The sequence below is a fragment of the Porites lutea genome, chromosome 4 (genome assembly GCF_958299795.1).
Source record: "Porites lutea chromosome 4, jaPorLute2.1, whole genome shotgun sequence".
In the NCBI taxonomy this organism is placed as follows: domain Eukaryota; kingdom Metazoa; phylum Cnidaria; class Anthozoa; order Scleractinia; family Poritidae; genus Porites; species Porites lutea.
Window position 1 is genome coordinate 28,750,100 of NC_133204.1, and position 20,950 is coordinate 28,771,049.

At 38.1% G+C, this 20,950-nt stretch overlaps 3 protein-coding genes across 4 annotated transcripts in view; 1 reads left to right on the plus strand and 2 right to left on the minus strand.

Moving 5' to 3' along the window:
- Nucleotides 1–487: 487 nt before the first annotated feature.
- On the minus strand, nucleotides 488–4,946 carry LOC140935252 (H/ACA ribonucleoprotein complex subunit 2-like protein). Its single transcript, XM_073384794.1, has 4 exons — nucleotides 4,724–4,946; nucleotides 4,110–4,179; nucleotides 2,051–2,156; nucleotides 488–1,265 (listed from the first exon to the last, which is right to left on the minus strand). The coding sequence occupies exons 1-4, from the start codon at nucleotides 4,908–4,910 to the stop codon at nucleotides 1,140–1,142; spliced, it is 489 nt and encodes a 162-aa protein (XP_073240895.1). The 5' UTR covers nucleotides 4,911–4,946; the 3' UTR covers nucleotides 488–1,139.
- A 2,344-nt stretch (nucleotides 4,947–7,290) lies between these two features.
- The window catches only part of LOC140933221 (adenosine receptor A2b-like), a 70,619-nt gene continuing 56,959 nt past the window's right edge, over nucleotides 7,291–20,950 (plus strand). The window contains exon 1 of the mRNA XM_073382736.1: nucleotides 7,291–7,425. The gene's annotated coding sequence lies outside the window, so the exon portion shown is untranslated. The remainder of the gene's footprint in view (nucleotides 7,426–20,950) is intronic.
- LOC140933222 (uncharacterized) overlaps nucleotides 7,956–20,950 on the minus strand; it is a 100,066-nt gene continuing 87,071 nt past the window's right edge. The window contains exons 1-3 of one of the 2 annotated variants that reach the window (XM_073382740.1): nucleotides 11,446–11,563; nucleotides 10,661–10,773; nucleotides 7,956–9,131 (exon numbers count right to left, since the gene is read on the minus strand). In XM_073382740.1, the coding sequence (XP_073238841.1) occupies nucleotides 8,446–9,131; nucleotides 10,661–10,733 (759 nt within the window). In that variant the 5' untranslated portion in view covers nucleotides 10,734–10,773; nucleotides 11,446–11,563 and the 3' untranslated portion in view covers nucleotides 7,956–8,445. Of the gene's footprint in view, nucleotides 9,132–10,660; nucleotides 10,777–11,445; nucleotides 11,564–20,950 lie in introns of those variants that run through there. The other variant, XM_073382739.1, reaches the window with a different exon arrangement.

The following is a 20,950-nucleotide window of genomic DNA, read 5'->3' on the forward strand; positions in this document are numbered from 1 at the left end:
TTGCGGTGTGTGGAAGGGCCTAAAAGGGGGCACTTTATGGCTGTAAAAAAGACAAGAAAACTTTCCGGTTTCATGATTTATTCACATTTAAAAGACGATGCATTTGCAGCAGTTGAAACGAACGCAGGGTTCTAAACTAGTTTATGAGAGGTACCATTTGTCAATAAAAGGTATACCAAAGGGGTACCTTTTCTGTCCAAAAAGGCATATAAAAGGGTAAGAGGATGGACCTCAGGGCGGACCCTCCCAATATAAAGTTTTGCACCCCCTGTCTGATGCAATGTTGAAGGATCGGAAAATAACCTTAAAATGGAAAAATGTCATACCAAAAATCGCCATGCAGGATATGGATCAAATTTGAACATACTGCTAACAGACACGGTAATGGGAGGGCAAGCTGACGTACATTGTATGCACAATATACAACTGTAACTAACAAAATATAACATTTGCACATATACACACAAAAAATAATGGCAGGTTCATGTACGTGTTCAGAAAAATGTATTTTATTTTTTTCTGTTTTCCATGCTATAAAAAAATGCATTTCCCTACCAAGGGAAAGTAAACTGACTTAAAATTGCATACATGTACCAGTAACATAAATTCACTTAGAAGTAAATTTTAGGAGGAAGGGGTTATTGACAAGAGAAATATAAGAAAAATACATGTTGGTTTCTAATGTACAACATTTTTTTTTACATAGTCAGCATTAGACTACCCTTTCTTCCTGCAAAAGTAATCAAAGCTAAACGTTTATGCAAAACTTGCTCCTGTAAATGCACTTAAATCCTGTACAGTGTATATCTTAAGAGTGACCAACATCAATATTCTCCTAAACAACAATTTTATCAATACATCATCAAGAGAGAGGTTACGTTAACTATAATTCTTTAAGTTATTGATTTGGATCAGTCTGGAGAATTTGTATGCATAGGGGCTTTAACATTACAGGGTTCATTAAAAATGTTTGGGATAAATACTGCTAGATTCTCCTTTCAGTTTTCCTGGTTTGAGGCTAGCTAATTCAAGGGAGAATTTGGCATTAGACCAGGAGTCATTTAGAGCCTTATTTCCCATCCCCTTCAATTACATCATGACAAAAAATAACAGCTCTGGTGGCAAATGTTCAAAGACATCTACAAAGGAAGAGGGAGACTCTTGACTTCTGATAAACACTCTGAATAGTGTTCCTTGATATCATCATGGGACTTCACCATTACGATACTTGTGGGTCGTTTAGTTTGACTTGCAGCCCCAAGGTCCTGAAATTATAAACACCATTTAACTGTCAACAGAGAAGTGGCAAAGCTAAAAATTCAAAAGAACCTGGTTCTGACAGGTTCTTCTAAGTGATGTGGGGATAAAAAAAAGCCCTGTCAGGTTTCTATGTAACTTTTCTAGTCTGATATGTCATCTGTCTCTTCGCCATACCTCAAGGGGGAAGGGGGGGGGGGGTAGGGGGTGAGGGGAAGGGACTGATGACATTTCAGACTATAACTTTTCATGCTCATTTCGTTGCTGGGCAGGAGGTTCAGACAAGTCATCTTCTAACTAAATCATAGGCTAATTAATAAGACAAAGATGCTACTTTAGTTTTAAATCTAATTTTCTTCAAGCCCTGGGATGGGTGAACAAGTGAAAAAGAGTATCACATGGTCAAGTTAACAGATGTCAGTATCCTTTACTTGATTATGTGTTCTTCACTCGTGAGGAATTTTTTTCATTAAGTCCAGAAACACTCTAGCAAATTTTACATCAACATAGTGACTTAATGCCTTGTCAGACACCTCTATAAAAATTATTGAGATGGACACCTCGCTAACCTTACAAGGTCTCTGCAGTTCTTTAGTCACTTTTGTATAAGATGGACACCTCTTTAAGACTTAGACAATTTAAGTAGTTCCCATTACAGTGTCTGTCTAAGAAGGAGTTGTTTCAATGAATATAAATTCAGAGTAGAAGATTAATATTTACACCTGTAACAGTACTTACACTTAATGATAAATTTATATTGCAGTGAAGGTTAAAACACATAAACATGACTCACAAACTTAGAAGGAACATATGCATATGGAACTTTGTTGTCTTCACATGCTACTGGGATGTGTGATATGACATCAATTGGGGAGATATCACCGGCAATAACCACGAACCTAAAACGCAAACAGAATCATGGTTTATTCAGTATACCTTTTACCTGAGACGTTTTTTAATCAGGATTATAAAGAATATCATGAACTTATTGACTGACTTATCTGTCAATATACTTACTGATCAAGTAAAATGTACAAAAAATTCTACAGTCTAATAGCAGATACTGGTAGGTACATGTAAGTTTCATGCAAACAGTTCTTTCAGATACATAATGTAAACAGTAACACTACAGCTTAAGATAGTTTTCAATAAGCAGTGATGCCTGATAAACAGAATATGCCATTTTTTTCTCCAAATTGAAGCAATTAAAGAAAGATTCATTCAAACCTTGTTTATACACTTGTTTATTGCCAGTGCATGGAAGTAATGATATGAATAGTCTAGCTATGATCCAAACAAATTTCATAATACTTAAACAAATACATGTAAGAAGCTGTGTCTCGATTATGCCAATAACTCATAGCTGGAAGGAAACAAAGCCTATAAATACCAGGTTTACTTATAGAACATTAAGTTGAGTGTACCTTAAAATTTGTGAAATCTAGCTGGAAATTTCTTCATGAATTAAAGGCACAGTGTCCTGATTGTGAGCACACGCGAGCGTGATCTGTTTTTTCTTCAAAAGACAATAGAACTGTCATATTGACTAGACAAGATTTCCTTCCAGACTGCACCGCCAACGGAGATTTGTTGTTTACATTCTCAAGTAATATTTTAGACTTTCGAAGAAGTTTTTCATCTTATTTAAAATTTGGCTCATGGCACAAAGACTTATCGCGATTTTTTCACTAGCAGGGCCACTCGTGACCCGAAAATCTCATTCCGCTCGCTTTAAAACAGCTTTTCTAATGTGAAACTCGTGTCAGAGGTCAATTGTTCCAAGTTCAGTAATATTTGCTTGATTTGCTCTCGTTCTAGCCTCAAACATTTGAAAGATATATATATAAATGCAATCTCAATGCGATGAATTATTGCAAAGGTTAGTCAAAAATTATATTATGATTTGTTGCACTAGTTTTTCTAAACAAGTAGCGCCTGTTTGTTTGATTTTGTCGGCCGTAGGGAGGTTCATTTAAAAGTTTACTAACGCATCGTTGCGAAACATTCTGCTTCACGAAGCTTAATTCCACAAGATCTCCTCAGTCACATCCATGTCTCAATGGTTTCTTTCTTATAGTCTCCATTGTTGCTGTTTCATTTCTGCATATTCCTTTCACAATTATCTGAGTCTGTAAGGAAGCTGGCAGAAGAAATGAGCCTTCAATCGCCATAAAGGTGCTTCCCATCTTTTGGTCCTCTGGCCAACGGCAATAAAAGTCACCCCCAAAAATCCCGATTTCGCCCAAATCAACACTCAACAGGAACAATATATCATTGATCTGTAATCCTGAGACATTTTAGTGTAGTATCGAACTCAGCCAAGCGCGATGCAAACGGATTTTTCAAGGTTCTCTTACTCTCCTCGCATCTTTTGATTTTGCGACATCCTGTCCAAAAATCAAAGTTTGGTGCATGAGCAGTAACGGGATACTGTTCCTTTAAAGTCCACTGATAAACTACACCATAGCAAACACTGGACACACTGTTTTGTTGGTCTGTCTTCATCTGTTCACCTCAAGTCCTTCTTAAAAATTCTTGACACTATATCTCATGTATATCTCCACTATATCTCATGTTTTGATTGCAATGAAAACAATGCATTTAAGTGACTCAGTACTGTGGAACCTTGATATCATGAAGGGCCAAGGGACTGGCAAAATTTGTTCACTTTATCAAGGTTCTTTCCCATATATTTTACTATTATTGGGGTAAGGAAAATTGTTCATTATATCAAGGGCTTAGTTATATAGAGGTTCTTTATTTAATGAATTATCGAGGTTCCACTGTAGCATTTGTGTCAACTTACTTTTAACCAAAAATGACCATGCACATAGACCACTAAAAAATCTTACCCCTTCTCTCCTTTTCTTAAAGCTTTTGCTACTTCTTTGACTCCCCTTCTTAAACTCTTAACTTTAGAAGCTGCAAAGTAATCATTCAGAGCAAATTACAGTTAAAGTGTTAAGCAAATTAAGTGACCATATATTTTTTTTGCCTTAACATTCATCAAAGTATTGTACAACAGTATATTGGTAGAGGCATTATAATGTTATTGATCATCTGAAACGTGCTTGTACCAGTGACAACACCATTCGGTTTTATGTCAGCTAGGCAATATTATGCAGATTTTGTAATTTTTTACAAGGCTTGATGCTTCAAATTTTAATATCAAGACCAACCTTGATTTAAAAACAACAACAACAAAAACAACAACAAAAAAAATTCTTCTCTAATTTAGGACCATAATGAACCCCTGGAACGGATATGGATAACTTTCAACTTATAAACTTTGCACGGTTTTCTAAATAAACCACGAGAAATCGTACTTGTATACGGTAACCTAAAATGTGTTTTTTTTTTGTTTTGATGATCATCGTTGGATCTATAAGCGAATCACGACTACATGATCCGATAATAATATTCTTATTTAGAAGTTCAATCAAACCTTCTGAAATATGACGCTAACCTCTCTTCACTGTTTTGTACAATCTTTTTGTGAGTTTTCTTCCAGCAAGTGGTTTTGCAATCGCACAGACTCTCTTAACAAGCTCATCGTAGTCTAAGGTAGGTTCTTCAGTCCTTGATTCGTCAACAGTAGTATCGTTTGCTTCTCCACTTTCGCTCTCTTTCTTTTTGTCCTTCGATTTCGCCATGTTGTTTGGAAGCGCACGTGGGAATGACCGACGAAGGACTGGGAACCAAAAAGAAATAAATTATAGAAGTTATCCGCTGGCCAACATCGTTGTGACTTGACGACTCAAGTTCTTGGCCGCGTTCTTATAATACAATGCAATGGTGAGTTTTTTCCTGAGTTTTAGTTAACTTACATACGTATTTGGTCAGTTATTGGCTGATTTATAAGTCAGCATCGCAGTATGCTAAGTCACTAATCAGTAATGAACCGGTTATTGTTTTAAAACGGCTCACATTGAGTACATGATGGGTCAGCTGGGCTGATGGCGGGAAATTCAAAGATTTGGATGAAAATTTAGAACTAAATAAGCTTACCTCTTCCTGAATTAATAGATTTGCTGCTTTCTTTTTGAATTCAAAACAATTATCACTCCAACTCTGGAACACAGATAATAGTATTGATTTCTCCCATACATGTGAACTTAATCAGGGCTCCTGGCTTAATACATTGTCTGAAAAGAGAGGAGAAGTTTTCACATTATGTTGCCATGGTAGAAACATTTTTGGATCTCAAAAAATCGAAAAAGCCACTAAAAAAAAGTGATTTCACACTTTTTTAAACTTTATGCTCTTATTTAATTTCAATGAATGTGTAGTTTTAGAAAATATCCATACCCTCCCCACAGAGAGCAGGGGGGTGGAGGGGGGGCACGGGCTCAAAGGGTAGGGTGTAGCTGCTTTGTTGAGAAAGCTTCCTAGCTTGTACTATTAACTGGTGTTTTAAAACAAGAATAATTATTTTCATTGAGAAACTGTTTAGAATTACGGTTGGCTGGATGCTTTGTTGCAAAGAAAGTCAGTGTTACAGCTTGCCGTTCGGGCAAGCTGTAGCTTGTGTGTCCTGGCCCAAAAATGGTTTCAGCTATCGCGAAAAAACCTTTGAATTGCAGGATTGATGACAGTTCTTCTGTAATTCAGTGTTCTCCTTATCAGGCGGTAACCGGTAAACTTTACTGCTTGAAACAACACTTCTTACTGCCTGCAACTGCTTGAAGTGTTACTAAAATTCAATACACACATAAGTTGTTTTAAAAAATAAGTAAGTTGCTATTCAAGCCAATCCTCACAAGAAAAGGAAGTAAATGCAGAAAAGCAAAAAGTATTATTATAGTATTTCCTCTGATTACTCTATTTAAATGCTGACTGATACCTTTCAAAGCACGGCAGGCTAACAATTTCTTTTCGTGGGTTTCTGTCGCAAATCCTGGAGATCCCAGGGGGTGGGGGTATGACAAGCACCCCCTGGAATGGAAATTCCTGGTGGATGGGGTATCTAAGGCAAAAGTGCCTTCTGTCTGGAAGGGGGAGGGGAGAGTATGGATTATACAATTTGTCAAATGTTGTCAAAAATATTCTGGCATTGAATCTGAAAGGACTGTATTTAATTGTAGAAAAGAAAAGAAAAGAAACTTGTTTTCTTTTGTTCACATACTCCTTAAAGCGGGTGCATGAAATTAGGATGTTTCATGTTCCTGTCCTACAATGGTGGCTTAGAAAAGTACTAAAAAGCATTTGCAGCTTTGGAGCTTCAGGTTTGGCAATTGTCCAGCAAAACCAACTACAGTTGTAACTAGGGGTGGGAGAGGGATAGGTGTGTGGAATAGAGAGGGAGTAATTACCCAAAAAACGATTACAAGTACAGTTTATTCAGCACAGCACTCAGGGGTGGATCCAGGATTTTTTTAGGAGGTGGTGCACTCGTCTCTTGCTCTACTTCAACACCAATAAACCACACAGTTTTTTTTTTCGCAGAATACCAGTTGTATTAGAAAACCAAAGGTCATCTCAGGGGGGGGGGGGGGGGGTGGGCACCCCCTACACCCTCCCCCTAAATCCACCCCTGGCACTGCAGACCACTATATACACATACACGTAAATCATCCTCAAGTTAAACCAAAGTGATTAGAATCTGGTTGTATATTGATTGAAATAGATTTACTGATGGAATTTTTAATGGGCCATTCAGCAGCTGTTTGAAAGTGAGAGAGGAAGCTCTCCATCAAAGGAGATCTGCTCACTTTAGCATGCAGCTGTTTTGTGATGTCATTCAACTCTTATTCTGTAAAGGAGCTGGAGCATTTTGATTGATAGATAAAAGCAAAAAACAAGCAAACGAACAAAAAAACGTTGCAAAAGAAGCTACATGTACTTGCTGGCAAGCTGGCACAGTTTTGACACTGGTATTACATGTGAGTTGTGTTAACTAAAATCTGCTTTGAAAACTTGGCAACATTTTGCTGAACAAACTTGTATCTATTTTATACCTTTCCCCTTAGGGCATCTGGCAATACACATGTATATTGTTACAACACAGTCTTCTGAGTAGGACTAGGGGGATAAACTAAAGTAATGGATCATTCATCAGGTCTGGAGAAATCCCCAAATGTAAGGAAAAGGTACTGGCTTCATTGCAAGTTTGTTAACAAGTCTTCATGATGACCACATGTTCATCTGTAGATTGTGGCCTTTCCTCCAGTAGGTATTTATAATGTAGAAAAAATAACCACTGAGGTGATGAACACCCTAGTGTTTGTTGGGTGGGGTTAAGGAAGTCAAAATGGATTTTATCAAAGCACCTGCCTATGGCATGTGGATTTCATCGGTTTCAGGCACTGGGCTCCCCTTAATTTTTCTTAGAGCTCAGGCTTTAACATTGTATGTAGTATATGCTTTAGGGTGTATAACTTTTTAGAGCTGGAGGCTCATACAAGAAGGTCTTATCTGGGAAAATGTTTGGTTCTTTCAAATGGCAACCATCTCATATTACCATGCTGGATTTCCACCATGGTAGGTTGTGCCAAAATGGGGTTATATTTTAGGGTGGAAAAGGAGTCGATTTAATCTAGAAGTTGTTTTCAGGTTTTTTCACCTCAACATCTGCAACCCACCCTCACCAATGTACTGCATTCAGGAGAACAGTGATTCATGATAATTGATCATCTGGTTCAAAGTTTTTGTTGAGTAACTTGCCCTTGATATAATAGTAAATCATTACAGACTTTACATGTCATCAGATGAATTAAAATCTGTGACGCCAAAAGTACTGTTTCAGGTGAATTAAAAAAAATCTTAAATATGGTACAAATGTTGACCAAAGACCTTTTAAGGTGAGGTCTTCGAAGTGTTCAAAGTCAACCTTGGCAGTTTTATTGAATTAAGGAACGGGACTCTTTGTGTTAGTCAATCCAAAAATAGTACTTTATTATGAAGCCTTTGACGAATACATAACTTCGAGCAAGTGAAGCCATTGTGCAAATGACAGAATACAGAGTCGTCTTTTAAACATTGCCTTCTCTTGTTTAAAGTTATAATCAAGTGGTTTAGTAGATAATTATTTTTCTCTATTCTGTCTCTAAAACATCCTTAAAATTAGAATGGGATTAAGTGTTCTTTGCATATTTGCTATGCCTCCTTAACTGTTGACGTAATGGCTTATGTAACGTTTACGTGGTATGTCATAACTGTCTGGGATTGTCGGTCAAGTAATTAATTTCTTTACTGTTTCTTCGCCTCTTTCTTCTCTTCTTTAGGAGCATCAGCTTTTTTCTCTTCAACTTTCTTCTCCTCAACTTTCTTCTCCACGGGCTTCTTGGCGTCATCTTTGTCGTCATCATCATCGTCATCATCATCATCTTTATCATCGTCATCATCATCGTCATCATCTTCCTTCTTGGTGGCATCGCTCTTCTTCTCTTCTACTTTCTTCTCTTTCTTGTCTGCTTTCTTTCCTCCCTCATCGCTGTCCTCACTGTCATCTTCATCATCACCATCATCCTCATCGTCTTCATCGTCCTCATCATCTGCCTCGTCCTCATCATCCTCGTCATCTTCGTCATCCTCATCGTCAAGATCGCTTAACTCGTCCTCGTCATCATCTTTATCATTGTCTTCCTTATCAGCTTCTTTGTCCTCTTTGTCAGCAGCCTTATCCTCTTCTTTCTCAGCCTCCTTGTCTTCCTTTTCTTCTTTATCGTCTACTTTTTCGTCTTTCTCCTTCTCTGGAGCATCAGGGTTGTCTTCCTTGGCTTCGTCCTCTTTTGCTCCCTCACTGCTGTCCTCACCATCGTCTTCATCATCCTCATCATCCTCATCATCGTCGTCACTTTTCTCGCCTTCACTGCTATCAATGTCATCATCCATGTCGCCATTGTCTTTCGGTTCAGCCTCTTTCTTTTCTTCCTCTGCAATTTAAAGAAGAAAGAAAAGAAAACTTTAGCATAGAGTACAGTTATTAAAAAATTGCCGTTATGCGCCATTTGCCTTCTTTCTGTAGTTTTCTTTTGCAGTCATTTTTGACTGGTATAGTGGTTTTCTTTAAGGGAAACTGAAAAGATTCGGTTCAGTTTCTTCAAACTAAGTGGCTATATTACATAAGCATGTACCAGTTAAAAGTTATGGATTTCATTCAATCCACTGCCTGTGATAGTCAAGAAGACTGGAAAGTTGATATCAAGACAGTAAAGTTGAAATCGCCTTTAGTATTTTAATCAAAATAAGGCCAATTTTGTGCGCTACGGTTTCGTAAGCAGGATGGAATTGCCTCTTGTAGTGGTTTCCAAGACAGTCTGAATCCCGGATTCATGTACTGGATTCCAGTCTTTGTCAGTGGAACTTGGATTCTAGATTCCGATCGTCAGTGGGATTCCGGATTCCTTGAGCTATGTTCCGGATTCCAAAGCCCAGGATTCCGAATTCCCAAGCAAATTTTCCGGATTCCGGATTCCGTAGGGCGAAATCAACACAAGATATGTTACATTCGAAAATATCTCACAGCCTTGTCTCGATTCCTGGTTTACAATTAGTGTGAACCGAGGCTTTGAAGCTGGCCTTTGTCTACCAAAGGGATCTCAAAGACTTTGTCTAAGGGTTTTTTTAGTGTCACAGCATTGATATAAATAGTTTAAACCATTAACGGCAAATCGAAACGCTGTGTTTTAAGCCCTCAGGGAAACGTCCTTCCGAAGCATCAAAAGATTGTATTACAGGGTATTTCTTCAACACGTATTAACATGTTCTTGACAGCATACATGTTTTCTCCCTGTTGTTATAATTTCGTCACTGACTTGTTCCATAACAGCATGCATTTGAGGGTTTTCCTACTGAATTAGTAATGTTAGCAAAAACATTAACTGGTGTCTTTCTAAACCAGACAGGCGTCGCGTCTTTTTTACTTTAAACATGCAACAGATTGTTTAGAGCAGTTTCACATGATACTTTTGAAACTTTTCGATATGAAACCACATCTTTCGTTTCGAATTATATTAACTGCAAATAAATTTCTTTCATGGCCAAATGATGTGCTGAAACCAATAAATGATACAATTGATCGATGCCAACGTCAGAATCGCAAAAAGAGGGAAAAAAATAAGAAGGTTAATGGTCCGCCTCTGCTTAAACTAACTGTTCAGTGTTCTCAAACAAGAAATTAAAGTAAGACGGCTCATGCCTTTTCCCCGTTGGTTTTCAAGAGTAAGTTAAATTTGACGTTTTCACCCCCAAGAGAATGTTGAACCATCAGCTTTTGAAAAGCTTAACACACTGAGTAACTCTAACGGTAGTGATGAGCATCTAGTTTCTCCTTGCAATACCACTACTTAGTCAAAGAAAAAGATATATGAGAATTAAGGAAGTTATCACCTTGTTGAGAAATTCTCCTCGCTGGTTACAGAGAAAATTAATGACGACAAATGTGGGCAATATATGCTTTTACCTGGAGCAGGGGCTGCTTGTGTCATGTGTAGGGCAATGCCAAAGATAAGACAAACTAGCGCAAGGTATTTCATCTTAAGATTTTGATTGGGTATCCTCCTAGCCTTGATTGATCTGAAATGAAACGAGAAGAGTTAGACTAGTATTTTTAAAACGAAGGTTTTAGTACAAATGTTTGTCCAGCCTGGGATACGTGAGGTTCAGATTTGGTGACAAATTTCTGATCTTCGATCTTCGTCACCTTCGATTCGGTCATAGAAGTAGGTGTTAACTGTTTAAGTATTAATTAAAACACCGTGTTCAGTAAGAATCCATCAGCAAAAGAACATCTGAGTGATAACGCGCGTACAAATGTATCTCTTGAAAGAAAATCAGTTGAACCCTTGATTTTTTCTGTCATCACAAATGAAATGAGTGTGTTTTTCAATCTAACATTTGAATAATTTTTAGACTTCATTTTTTCATTCTGTAATTGTTGAACTTGAATTTTATCGTAAATTGAAACGTCGAGTCTCTTAATTTTGAAATGCTTTGTCTTAAATAAGTCTTTCGCGGTCAAATATACCCATTGACTTTCAATCAAGTGACTATCGTCGTATTTTATTTCTAACCTTCGGTTAAACGGAGGCTGATGCCTCACTAAGTCTCATTTTTTTAAAAAACGATTTAAGATAACTTATTGAAATTACCATGAAAGTAAACTGAAAATAGCCCTTGAAAAGTATTCAGTATTCTTATGTAATTTAACTTAAAATGCACGCAAGGGGTTTAAAGGTTTTAACTAACCTGTTACTTTGAAGTGCTTTCGGCTTCCTCTCCGATCGAGAACTCTTGTGGAATGAGCAGTAGATGATCTAACCCATTTTAGTGGTGTGAACTTATTAACTTTTAATCGGTGGCTGTTTATAAGATTACCTTTCGTAATAGCTAGCTTGAAGCAGGTTATTTATAACTCTTATAAAAATACGGTTTTTATCTGACTGACACGTGACGTCGCATCCCATGGCGATTGGATTACAGAGTCAGCAAGCTTCAACTTCTAGCCAATCCCAAAAAACTACCCTATCAAAACACTATTGGCTTATTTTAACGCGCAAAGTGTTATTAATGAAGTCATAGTTTTACCGGTAATGTGTTTACATATTTAACACTGGTTGTGTACGTTATCTCACCCAATTAGATAGACGAAAATAACTTGAGTTTTTGACAGAAGTTTCTTTTTCTTTGAACCATTCGTAGAAGTACACGTTAAGAAAACCAACGCTGTTTTATTTTAGTTTGACGGGAAACTGCGGTATTGCTGATGTTTTCCGTTTTTTTTTTTGCTTTACTCGCGCTTAAGTCTTCATGGGTTTTCAAAAGTGTTTCTTCAGTTTGTAGCTTAGATTTCAAACCCTTCCTTTAATATATTTAAGTCACATCTGGTGACTTATTGTTGCCCTCTGTGCTATTCTTTTGTAATACAGTTTTCTTTTTTCTTCTGATTGAAACAACTTTGCTGAATAACTTTTTTATTAAACCTTTCAACGCGGAAACAAAGAAAGAAAATAGCTTATATATTTCGAAAGAGTGTTGTTTTGAACATCACAATTGTTAAAAATCCTTTTGTGGAATAGTGACTGATTAGATTATTTGAAGCAAACCAAGCGAGTGTCAAAACGTGTAGAGATGCTTTCGACTTAAACGTTTGGTACTCGCTTTGATTAGTTCAAACACAAAATAATATTACCACTAACTGGCTGCTGCTATTTTCAGTTATGACTGGTAAAGACGCACAAACGTTGAGTTATCTTATTGTTATAAGATGTCGGATCAGAGACAACACAGCAGATGTTCACCAACACAACTTTATTCCGAACAACATGTCTTCCTTCTCCCTTTTTCCATCATGCACTTTGTCGAGATATCACAGGGATACCACCCTCTAACATCTTCCCTTTCTTCCACTCTTGTCCTTTGACTAATGTTTCTGGCTTTACTCGAACAGTTTCACCAGGCTTTAGCTCATTCAGATCTCTGGCAGATTTGTTATAATAACTTGAGATTTCTTAGTCTTCCTGGTTTTATCCTCTAACACTTTCTCTACAATTTCCAGTGTAAGTGAAGTTCCTTTGATGGGTATTTATGTTCTTGTTCGGCGGTTTAGGAATCTTTGTGCCGGAGATGTTTGTCATACGAATTGTGGGTGTGTTATGCCGGTCAAGCAACGCTTTATACGGATTTAATGCAGTTTTCTCTATCTACCTCAATAATGTCTTTACAATCTTCACAGCAGATACCGATTTTCCATTGCTCTGGTGGTGATGAGGTGGAGATTTGGTGTGTTTGATGTTCTTTCGTTTACAGAACTGTAAGATTTCAACGGAGTCGTAATTCGTTCCACTGTCTGTGACGATCTCCTCGGGAATTCCCCATCTTGCAAACTGTTTTTGCATCAAATCGATGATCTCAGTAGCAGTTTGGTTTCTCATCAGGTCAAATTCAATCCAGTCACTGTAATAGTCAACCAATGCTAGATAGTGTTCTCTCCGCCTCTCCAAAATATTAGAACCGACTTTGGACCACGGTGTGTTAGGAATTTCATGACTCATCAGAGCTTCTTTTTGGTTCTTGGTCTGGGAAGTGTTGCAGACTTCACATGTGGCAATAAACTGCTTTAGTTAGTTGTCCATGCTTGGCCACCATAAGGATGTTTTGGCGCGTCTAAGGGTTGATTCTGTACCCATATGCGCTAGATGTAGTTTGACAATGAGTGTCTTCCTGAGGGCCACCGGAACTACGATGCGATCGTTCCTGTTAACAATACCACCACTGACCGACAGTTCGTCTTTGATGCTCCAGGAGGTCGAATTTCAATGGGACGTTCCTTTTTTTGTTTGCCCAGCCTTTGGAGATGTGGGAACTTTTCGACCATACAGTGTAGGTGTGGAATCCAGTGAGGCCATAGACAATACCAAGCATCTCTTTCTCAATTTGACTATAGCGTATTTCAGTTTCAGTTAATGCTCTCGAAGAAGACTGTATTGGCTGATTACCTTGCTTTAGGCATGCTCCTAATCCACTTGATGATGTGTCAACTTGTATTTTTACTGTCTCGACGGGGTTGAAGTACTTCCATAATGGCGCGTTGAGATGGGGGTCTTAATTTCTCCAAATGCTTTCTGTTCATTTGCTTCCCAAATAAACGCAGTTTCTTTTTTGAACAATGTTCGTAGCGGTTCTGACTTGGTTAACAAGTCCTCAGAAAATCATGAGAGGTAAGTTACTACACCAAGTAATCGTCTGACTACATCTTTGTTTGTTGGAGCAGGCACTGATTGAATACAATCTTGTTTCTTGTTCCTTTGTCTGTCAGAACCATACCCATATAGGACAATTCAGTCTTCCGCAGTTGGAACTTCTCTTTGTTAAGTTTAATATTCTTCTGTTTGCATCGTTCTAGCAAAGTTAACAGGCGTTTGTCATGACTGGCTGTCGCCTCTTCAATGGTTTTACCCCAGATCAGGATGTCATCAGCGATTGCTTTAACACCGTCTAATCCTTCTAAGTTCTCGTCGATTCTTCTTTGAAATTCTTCAGGAGCTACACTAATGCAGAAAGGCATTCTGTTCCATCTCATCCTTCCAAGAGGGGTATTAAACGTCGTCAACAGAGAGCTTTCTTTATCTAATAGGATGTGCCAAAAGGCAGATTTGATATCAGCTAAGGAAAATACTCTAGCGTTGCTAATTTCTGTGAGCAGATGATCAACAGTTAGAATTGGGCACTCAGAGCGCTTGAGTGCTGTGTTCAGTGGTCTGCTATCTATGCATAGCCTTGTTCCATTCTTAGCAGACGGCTTGTTTACAATTGCAGGAGCACCCACCCATTCAGTGGGCTCAGTCACTTTCTCCAGTATACCTTGTTGTTGGAGGTCTTGCACTTCAGCAATGAGGTTACTGAACAGACACAGGGATTTCTCTTAGAGCTGTTTTGTGTGGTTTAACATCATCCTTTGTGTAAAGATGCAATGTGCTCTTAAACTTCCCCACACCGTCATCAAATATCTTAGGGTAGTTAGTCAGAATGGTTCACGGCGATAAAGTGTTGACACCTCAGTGGCTGTTGAAGGGACACTTGACTTAGCTTGTCCTACAATGGCAATGTTCTCTCGTAAAAGTTCAGCAAGTTTTAAAATTTCTGAATCATTAAGACCAATGAGGAGTATCAGGGCTCTCTCAACAATTCTAAACTGAAAAATCACGTCTTCCTCGGTAGCAGGATTAAAGACAAAGACTTTTCTGGTCCCTAGTGTCTGTATTTTTGTTTTTTTTATCATACAGAGACAGAACAGACTTGAATGCAGCGTTGAGATCCTTTGAATTAACATCTCCACTTATATCCGTGTATACATTCACCGGGAGAATACTACATGTAGAACCAGAGTCTATCTGAAACTTCACAGGAATTTGTTTCTTTGATAGCAACAGGTTTGCAAAGGCTTTCTTGTAGTCACCGTTATGATTGAGTACACATATTTTGTCCAGGACTTCATAGTTTTGTTTGCCATCTTCTTCTTCTACTTTCAGGAAAAACGGTTTTTTCGAGGATTTCGAATGTTTTGGATCTCACTAGTTTCCATGTCTCTCTCTTTCTAACCTTTTACACTCCTTTGAATCTTGGTAGTGATTTTTTATCTTGCATTTTCTGCATACTGCTTCCCAGGCAGGACAGAGTTTTTTGTCTGAGAAGCTATGAGCTCCTTTCTTGTTGGCACAGTAATTACACATGAGAACTTTCCTTTTGTTTATCTTTAGACACGGCGTTTACACTCTCCATTGCAGTTTGTTTTGCACTAATTCCTGAACTTAAAGTTTAGTGCTTTCATATAGGCTTTGCCAATCGCAGTAGCTTCAACTCGTGTGAGAGTATTCTTCTTTCCAGTAATGTTTTCTTTAATTCTTCATCAGATACTCCATGAACAAATTGATCTCTCACTTTTCTATCTTCGTCTGCATAATTACACTCTTTCACTAACAGCATCAAATCAGTGATAAAAACAGTGATTGTCTCTCCAGGTTTTTACACTCGTTCCTTGAATTTCTTAGAGGCAACGATCTTGTTACATTCCGGACTTACCGCTCTCTCCTGCTTAGTCCACATCAGATCATAGTCGTTTATATCCTCACCTTCGAACCAATCTAAAGTATCGTAAATCTTTTGGCCTTCAGGTCCGAGCCAGTCTTGTCCCAGGATGCATTTCCTTTCGTTTGAGATGTTAACAAGGCTTCCTTTCAAGATGTGACCACACTTTTTAAGGATCTTATTGCTTCCAGGTGATTTTCTAGGCGAGGGTTTAACTTCGGTCTCTCAAAACTCATTATGTTTCCAGTAAAAAATCCTGCGTTTTGAGTTGGGGCAGCTTCGGCATCTTCGGCACCTTCTTCCGACATGTTTTTCCACAAAAGAAGCAGACAGAAATTATCATTTCCTCGTCTAGAGAGTCCCGAAAACACAAAGAAAATCGAGAGAATCAAACAGATTCAAGCAGCAGTTTCATGGCTCTTTACACCGCTGGTACCATGATATAAGATGTCGGATCAGAGACAACACAGCAGATGTTCCCCAACACAACTTTATTCCGAACAGCATGTCTTCCCTCTCCCTTTCGCATCATGCACTATGTCGAGATACCACTGGATACCACCCTCTAACACTTACATTTAGAAGATTAAGCAACAGTGACGACGATAATTTCGACAAGACCAGTCCAACCGAGTCGAACTGTCCACCTTTCCCCCGAAATTCCATGTAGCTGCTTTTGTAAGAATACATAAATTGCATAGATGCAAGAAATGTCTTCAGATTTAAGAAATTACGATTCTTAATTACCACATCGGTATGTGTGCATCGAATCTCTCGTTTGGAACAATTCTAACTTGCTTTTATTACGTTTCTGAAGCGAAATTACCCGTGTAAGGTTTGTGGATTATGTCGAATCCCACACTATGACAGTATTGAAGATATAGGCAAATATTATGATATTATGATATAAAGTACACAAGGCAGTCTTATTAACCATTAGACGTACAAGAGGGTTAGCTGTTCGTTCATCCCTCGCCTGCATTTTGAGTCAAGTTCAGTGATGGTCAGTTTCTATGGTTACGGAATATGCCGTCATAAGTAGCGGGTAGTCAAGCCATTTTTGAGTGAAAGTACATGTTTTTTCAACTTTTTTCAACAATAAAAGTCAATCTTGTGGCTAAAATCATGCTAAGTGCTTATTTATGTGTTACTTTTCATGTAAAGCACAACAGATCACTATTTCTCGCGGTTTTTACTTAATTTCTAATTCTTGCTAAAATCCAAGATGGCGGCCAAGGTGGCGGCCATTGTTTGTGAAGTCACAGGCCTCCAGCAGCGCCAGCACTCATAAAGTATATTTCTTCTTGATAAGAAGATGAAAGGCTTTCCACTTAAAGTAAAATCGTTTCGAAATACTGCAACATATCATAAACTCTAGAGGAGGGGTTCCATCCACCCTTCCCCCGGTTGTACCACGGTGGGGGTATGAATTTGGGTGTACGTCCGAGGGTTAAGACAAAGACTTGACCTAACAGTGATAAGTTCAGACGCTTAGATATTTTGGTAGCGACATAGGAGATACGGGGTTTGTTCATATAAAACAAACGCGGGCCTTGGTTTAATGGTCAAGTTCTTGAATTTTTTAAAAACCTTTCAGTTTAAAGATAGCTTGTCAGCTTTGAGCCAGTCAGACAACTTGATCATCTCAGCGTTCACCATGTTTATCAAAGTAAGAATACGAGAGAAGAATAAGTTTGTATCGTCTGCAAATTAAAGCAAATCATAAATATTTGAAAGGTGCCACCAATCATTGATATAAATTAGAAAGAACAGGAGGTCAAGGACCGACTCCTGGGATATTCCACACAAGATTTCACAAAACCACGATGAGATACCATTGAATTCTCCATACTGTCACCTAGAGGTAGCTTTTGATTCACTCAAGGGTCAGTCTGAACGGATCCCAAATGGTTTACGGAGTCAAAAGGTAATTAGAAAAATCAAAGAAAAATCCTACTGTATATTTCCTGTCGTCTATTGGCTGGTCTAAATGTAATAAAGCTAAATAAAGTCAATTTTTTTTTCTGATACCATACTGATTATTGAACGGCACTTATACTTTTCTAGGGATTTCATTAAGCTGCTAAAAAAAACTATTCAGAAGATTGGTAAGACTGAAACTGAGGTCTGTAATTTATCTGTCTTTTCTGTACTCATGTAGGGCTGTGGTACTGAAATAGAGGAAAAACACGAGCAATTTGTCATTTGGTCAGGAACAATACCCGAGCTGATTGATCGATTTATAATATATGACAATTTGTGCCTTGAACTCAGGCCGCGTTTCCTCCTTTTTTTTCTCAACACAAGAGAACGTGAGGTTTTATTTTTTTCGTGTACGTCGAGGATACAAAACGTATTAGTGTCCTTTAATCAGATATAATATGGAAATCTCTAGTCTTAGCTCCATTCGTCTTTGCTTAAACAATCCAAAACTGAGGATTTAATGGAAGAATGAAAGAATGTACAGGATTTTTATTTTTTGTTTAACCAAGACGAAAGTACCTGGAGTTTTTAAGCAGCTTGATAAAACATTGCACAATCCTGATATTAGTTATCGCCGTTCGTTTCCTGTCTTATTTTCGCGACTTTTTTTTTCCATTTTCATTGTGTTTTTTGAACAATTAGTCAAGTAGGAAAATCCGATTCCGAATCAAAAGGAGAAAGCAAAGAGAAGGAAATATTTCGTCTAGAAGGGAATTGCTAAAAGGTGTGAAGTGTCAGACAAAACATCCAAGAAAAGCCGACGATTAGTGATGGATACAGACATCTAGGAATTGTTTAATCTCCAATTTTCCTTTAAAGGATTAGATTTGTGGTCCAGATTATCCTGTAGAATGAAGGCAGTAGTCAGCGCACTCCTTATAATAATGATGATGATGATGATGATGATAATAATAACAATAATAAAACTGAGGCCTTTTATATAAATGTATTCTTAAAAAGCTCCGAATGTTTCTTGGACTTATTCTTAATCAACATAGGACAAGAGTTAAAAAAAAATATTAATCCTAAATGTGATAAATATTAAAAGTATTAGTACTAAAATCTCGCTGGTTCCTTATCGAATTTAAAGCCTGTATTATATCCTAAATGTGAAAAAATATTAAAAGTTCTAATCCGAAAATCTCGATCGTTCCTTATCGATTTCAAAGTCGTTATCTGTAATGTTCAGCGAAGCTCTTCAAGCTCAACGTGAACCTCTCAAGCACAACAGGGCAGACCTCAGGAGGGCGAAAGAGAGTTTGACGCAAATCCATGACATTGTAATACTATAGTCCTCTCCTTAGTTTCTTGGTTGATAAAAGCTCTGCCAGTCTACTGTTATATCTCTTGCATTCATCTGCCATTCCTCCAGTGGTAGTAAATACCAGTGGAATAAAGGAGCCTTGTTTGACTTCTAGTACCCTGCTGGTGTACATTCTCCTCTTCTCACTCTAATGCAGGTGGTAGATGTGTTTTGTGGTGAGGAGTTTATATAAGACTCTGCATTCGGGTAACAAACCCTAATGTCTTTCCCAAAAGCCACGAGCGTAAATGTCAAGCCGGGCATCCGCTGCTCTGTTCGTACTAGGTTTCAGTACCTCTCCTTTTATCTGCTGAAGTACCAGTTCAATTTGGACGTCATTCAATACTATCTTTAACATTTGGGCTTCCAAATCACGCAGCTCGTTATGCCTTTGAATGATGAAGCCTCCTTGTCTGCATACCATGGCGTGGTCTACATCGAAAACAACTCCACACGCACAACTAGACGGGGTTTCGCTTATTTGCCAATCATATCTCAAATGAATGGCGTCTTTGAATTCTCCCTTAGTTAGAGTAAAGTCCACGTCTTTAACTGGAATGAACGTAAGCCAGCTAGACGCCCCTTTCTCTGCAGCAAGGTCGGCAGGTGTCTTAGTTTGTTCAGGAAGGGCATTCTTCACTCCCTCTAGGTTGTCTCTAAGGCGCGCATTCTTCTCTCTACGGTTACATTGCTGCAGTGTTCTAACTGCAGGATCGTCCGGGAGCTCGTGCGTCTGTGCCATTATGTGTTCGACTAGTGGTTCAGTTGTCGCAGTTGAAACTTCGTTTTCCAAGGCTGCAATATTACATGGGTTTTGTTATTGTGATCCCAAGACCACTCATAATGATAATAATGGTGTTTATGATGATGATGATGATCATGATCATGATATTATTAGAAAGGGGAATTTTTTCATAATTTAAATACAAAGGGAGAGCAATGAAAATATCTGTTCGAGTGGCTTTCCTTCGTTTTGTGTTTGGAACTGATTGCCAAGTCCTTGTAAGTCCAAGTCCACCTACGTTAATGGGTTTGGTTACCTTAGAAGATTTGATTATGAGGAGAGAGTTGCCGGACATGAAATAAATTTTAGATCTTTTGAAAATAATCATGCATCCGTTTTTACAAAGGTCCCAGTTTTTGTTTTCACCTTTAGATATCTAAGCCGACAATATCAGTTGACGCAATTCTAGTGAGTAATACTTTCTGCAGACCGCTTCCTTATGAAGATCTTCTGGTTTGAAATAACTCTGATTTTGTCTAAAACAAGCAACAAGATTCTCTTCAAACGATTTTTGTGGCGGCGATTTTTTTTTCGCCAATGCAAATCAGTTAGTTTCATTGTATTATGTTTATCATAAAATCTTCAGCGCGTCCGCTTTGCAAAATCAAAATTACTTAATAAGAATGTTTTAGGAGTTTATTTAACTGATATAATAAGTTTTCGCTCATTTTCGTGCTTGGTCAGCTGAAGGAAAAGCTCATAATAACAGAAATGGTCCGCGCGGAAGAATGCCAGCTTCTTTTTTGGCCTTCGATCTTCATTTTGGTAGTTTTACGCTATCTATAAATTTATCACCGTTAATTCTTTCGGAAACCGTTGCATTGTGGACAAGATATCAGATTTATCGCGGGAAAGTGAAAAGGAAACGGAGATTATTGTATGCGCCCAGAGAAAAGGCTTTTATGATAAGCTCTGTCGAGTTCGGCGAAAATTTCTTGCCCCGCCGATAAACACGCTCCAGGCTTTGCATTTATGATGAGGTCGCTGGCTTGTAATGGTAGAAGACACATGAAAGTTTTCTTGAGTCGGATGAATTGGAAGTTTCACTTTAAGGAACTTGGTTCGATAAAGGGTCAATATCTTTGTTTTGTTTTGTT

Coding starts and splice junctions, on each gene's coding strand:
- LOC140935252 (XM_073384794.1), bottom strand. CDS start 4,910: ATGGCGAAATCGAAGGACAAAAAGAAAGAGAGCGAAAGTGGAGAAGCA. Junction 2,157..4,109: donor TTAAGAAAAGGAGAGAAGGG/GTAAGATTTTTT, acceptor TTTGCGTTTTAG/GTTCGTGGTTATTGCCGGTG. Junction 1,266..2,050: donor CATATGTTCCTTCTAAGTTT/GTGAGTCATGTT, acceptor TTATAATTTCAG/GACCTTGGGGCTGCAAGTCA.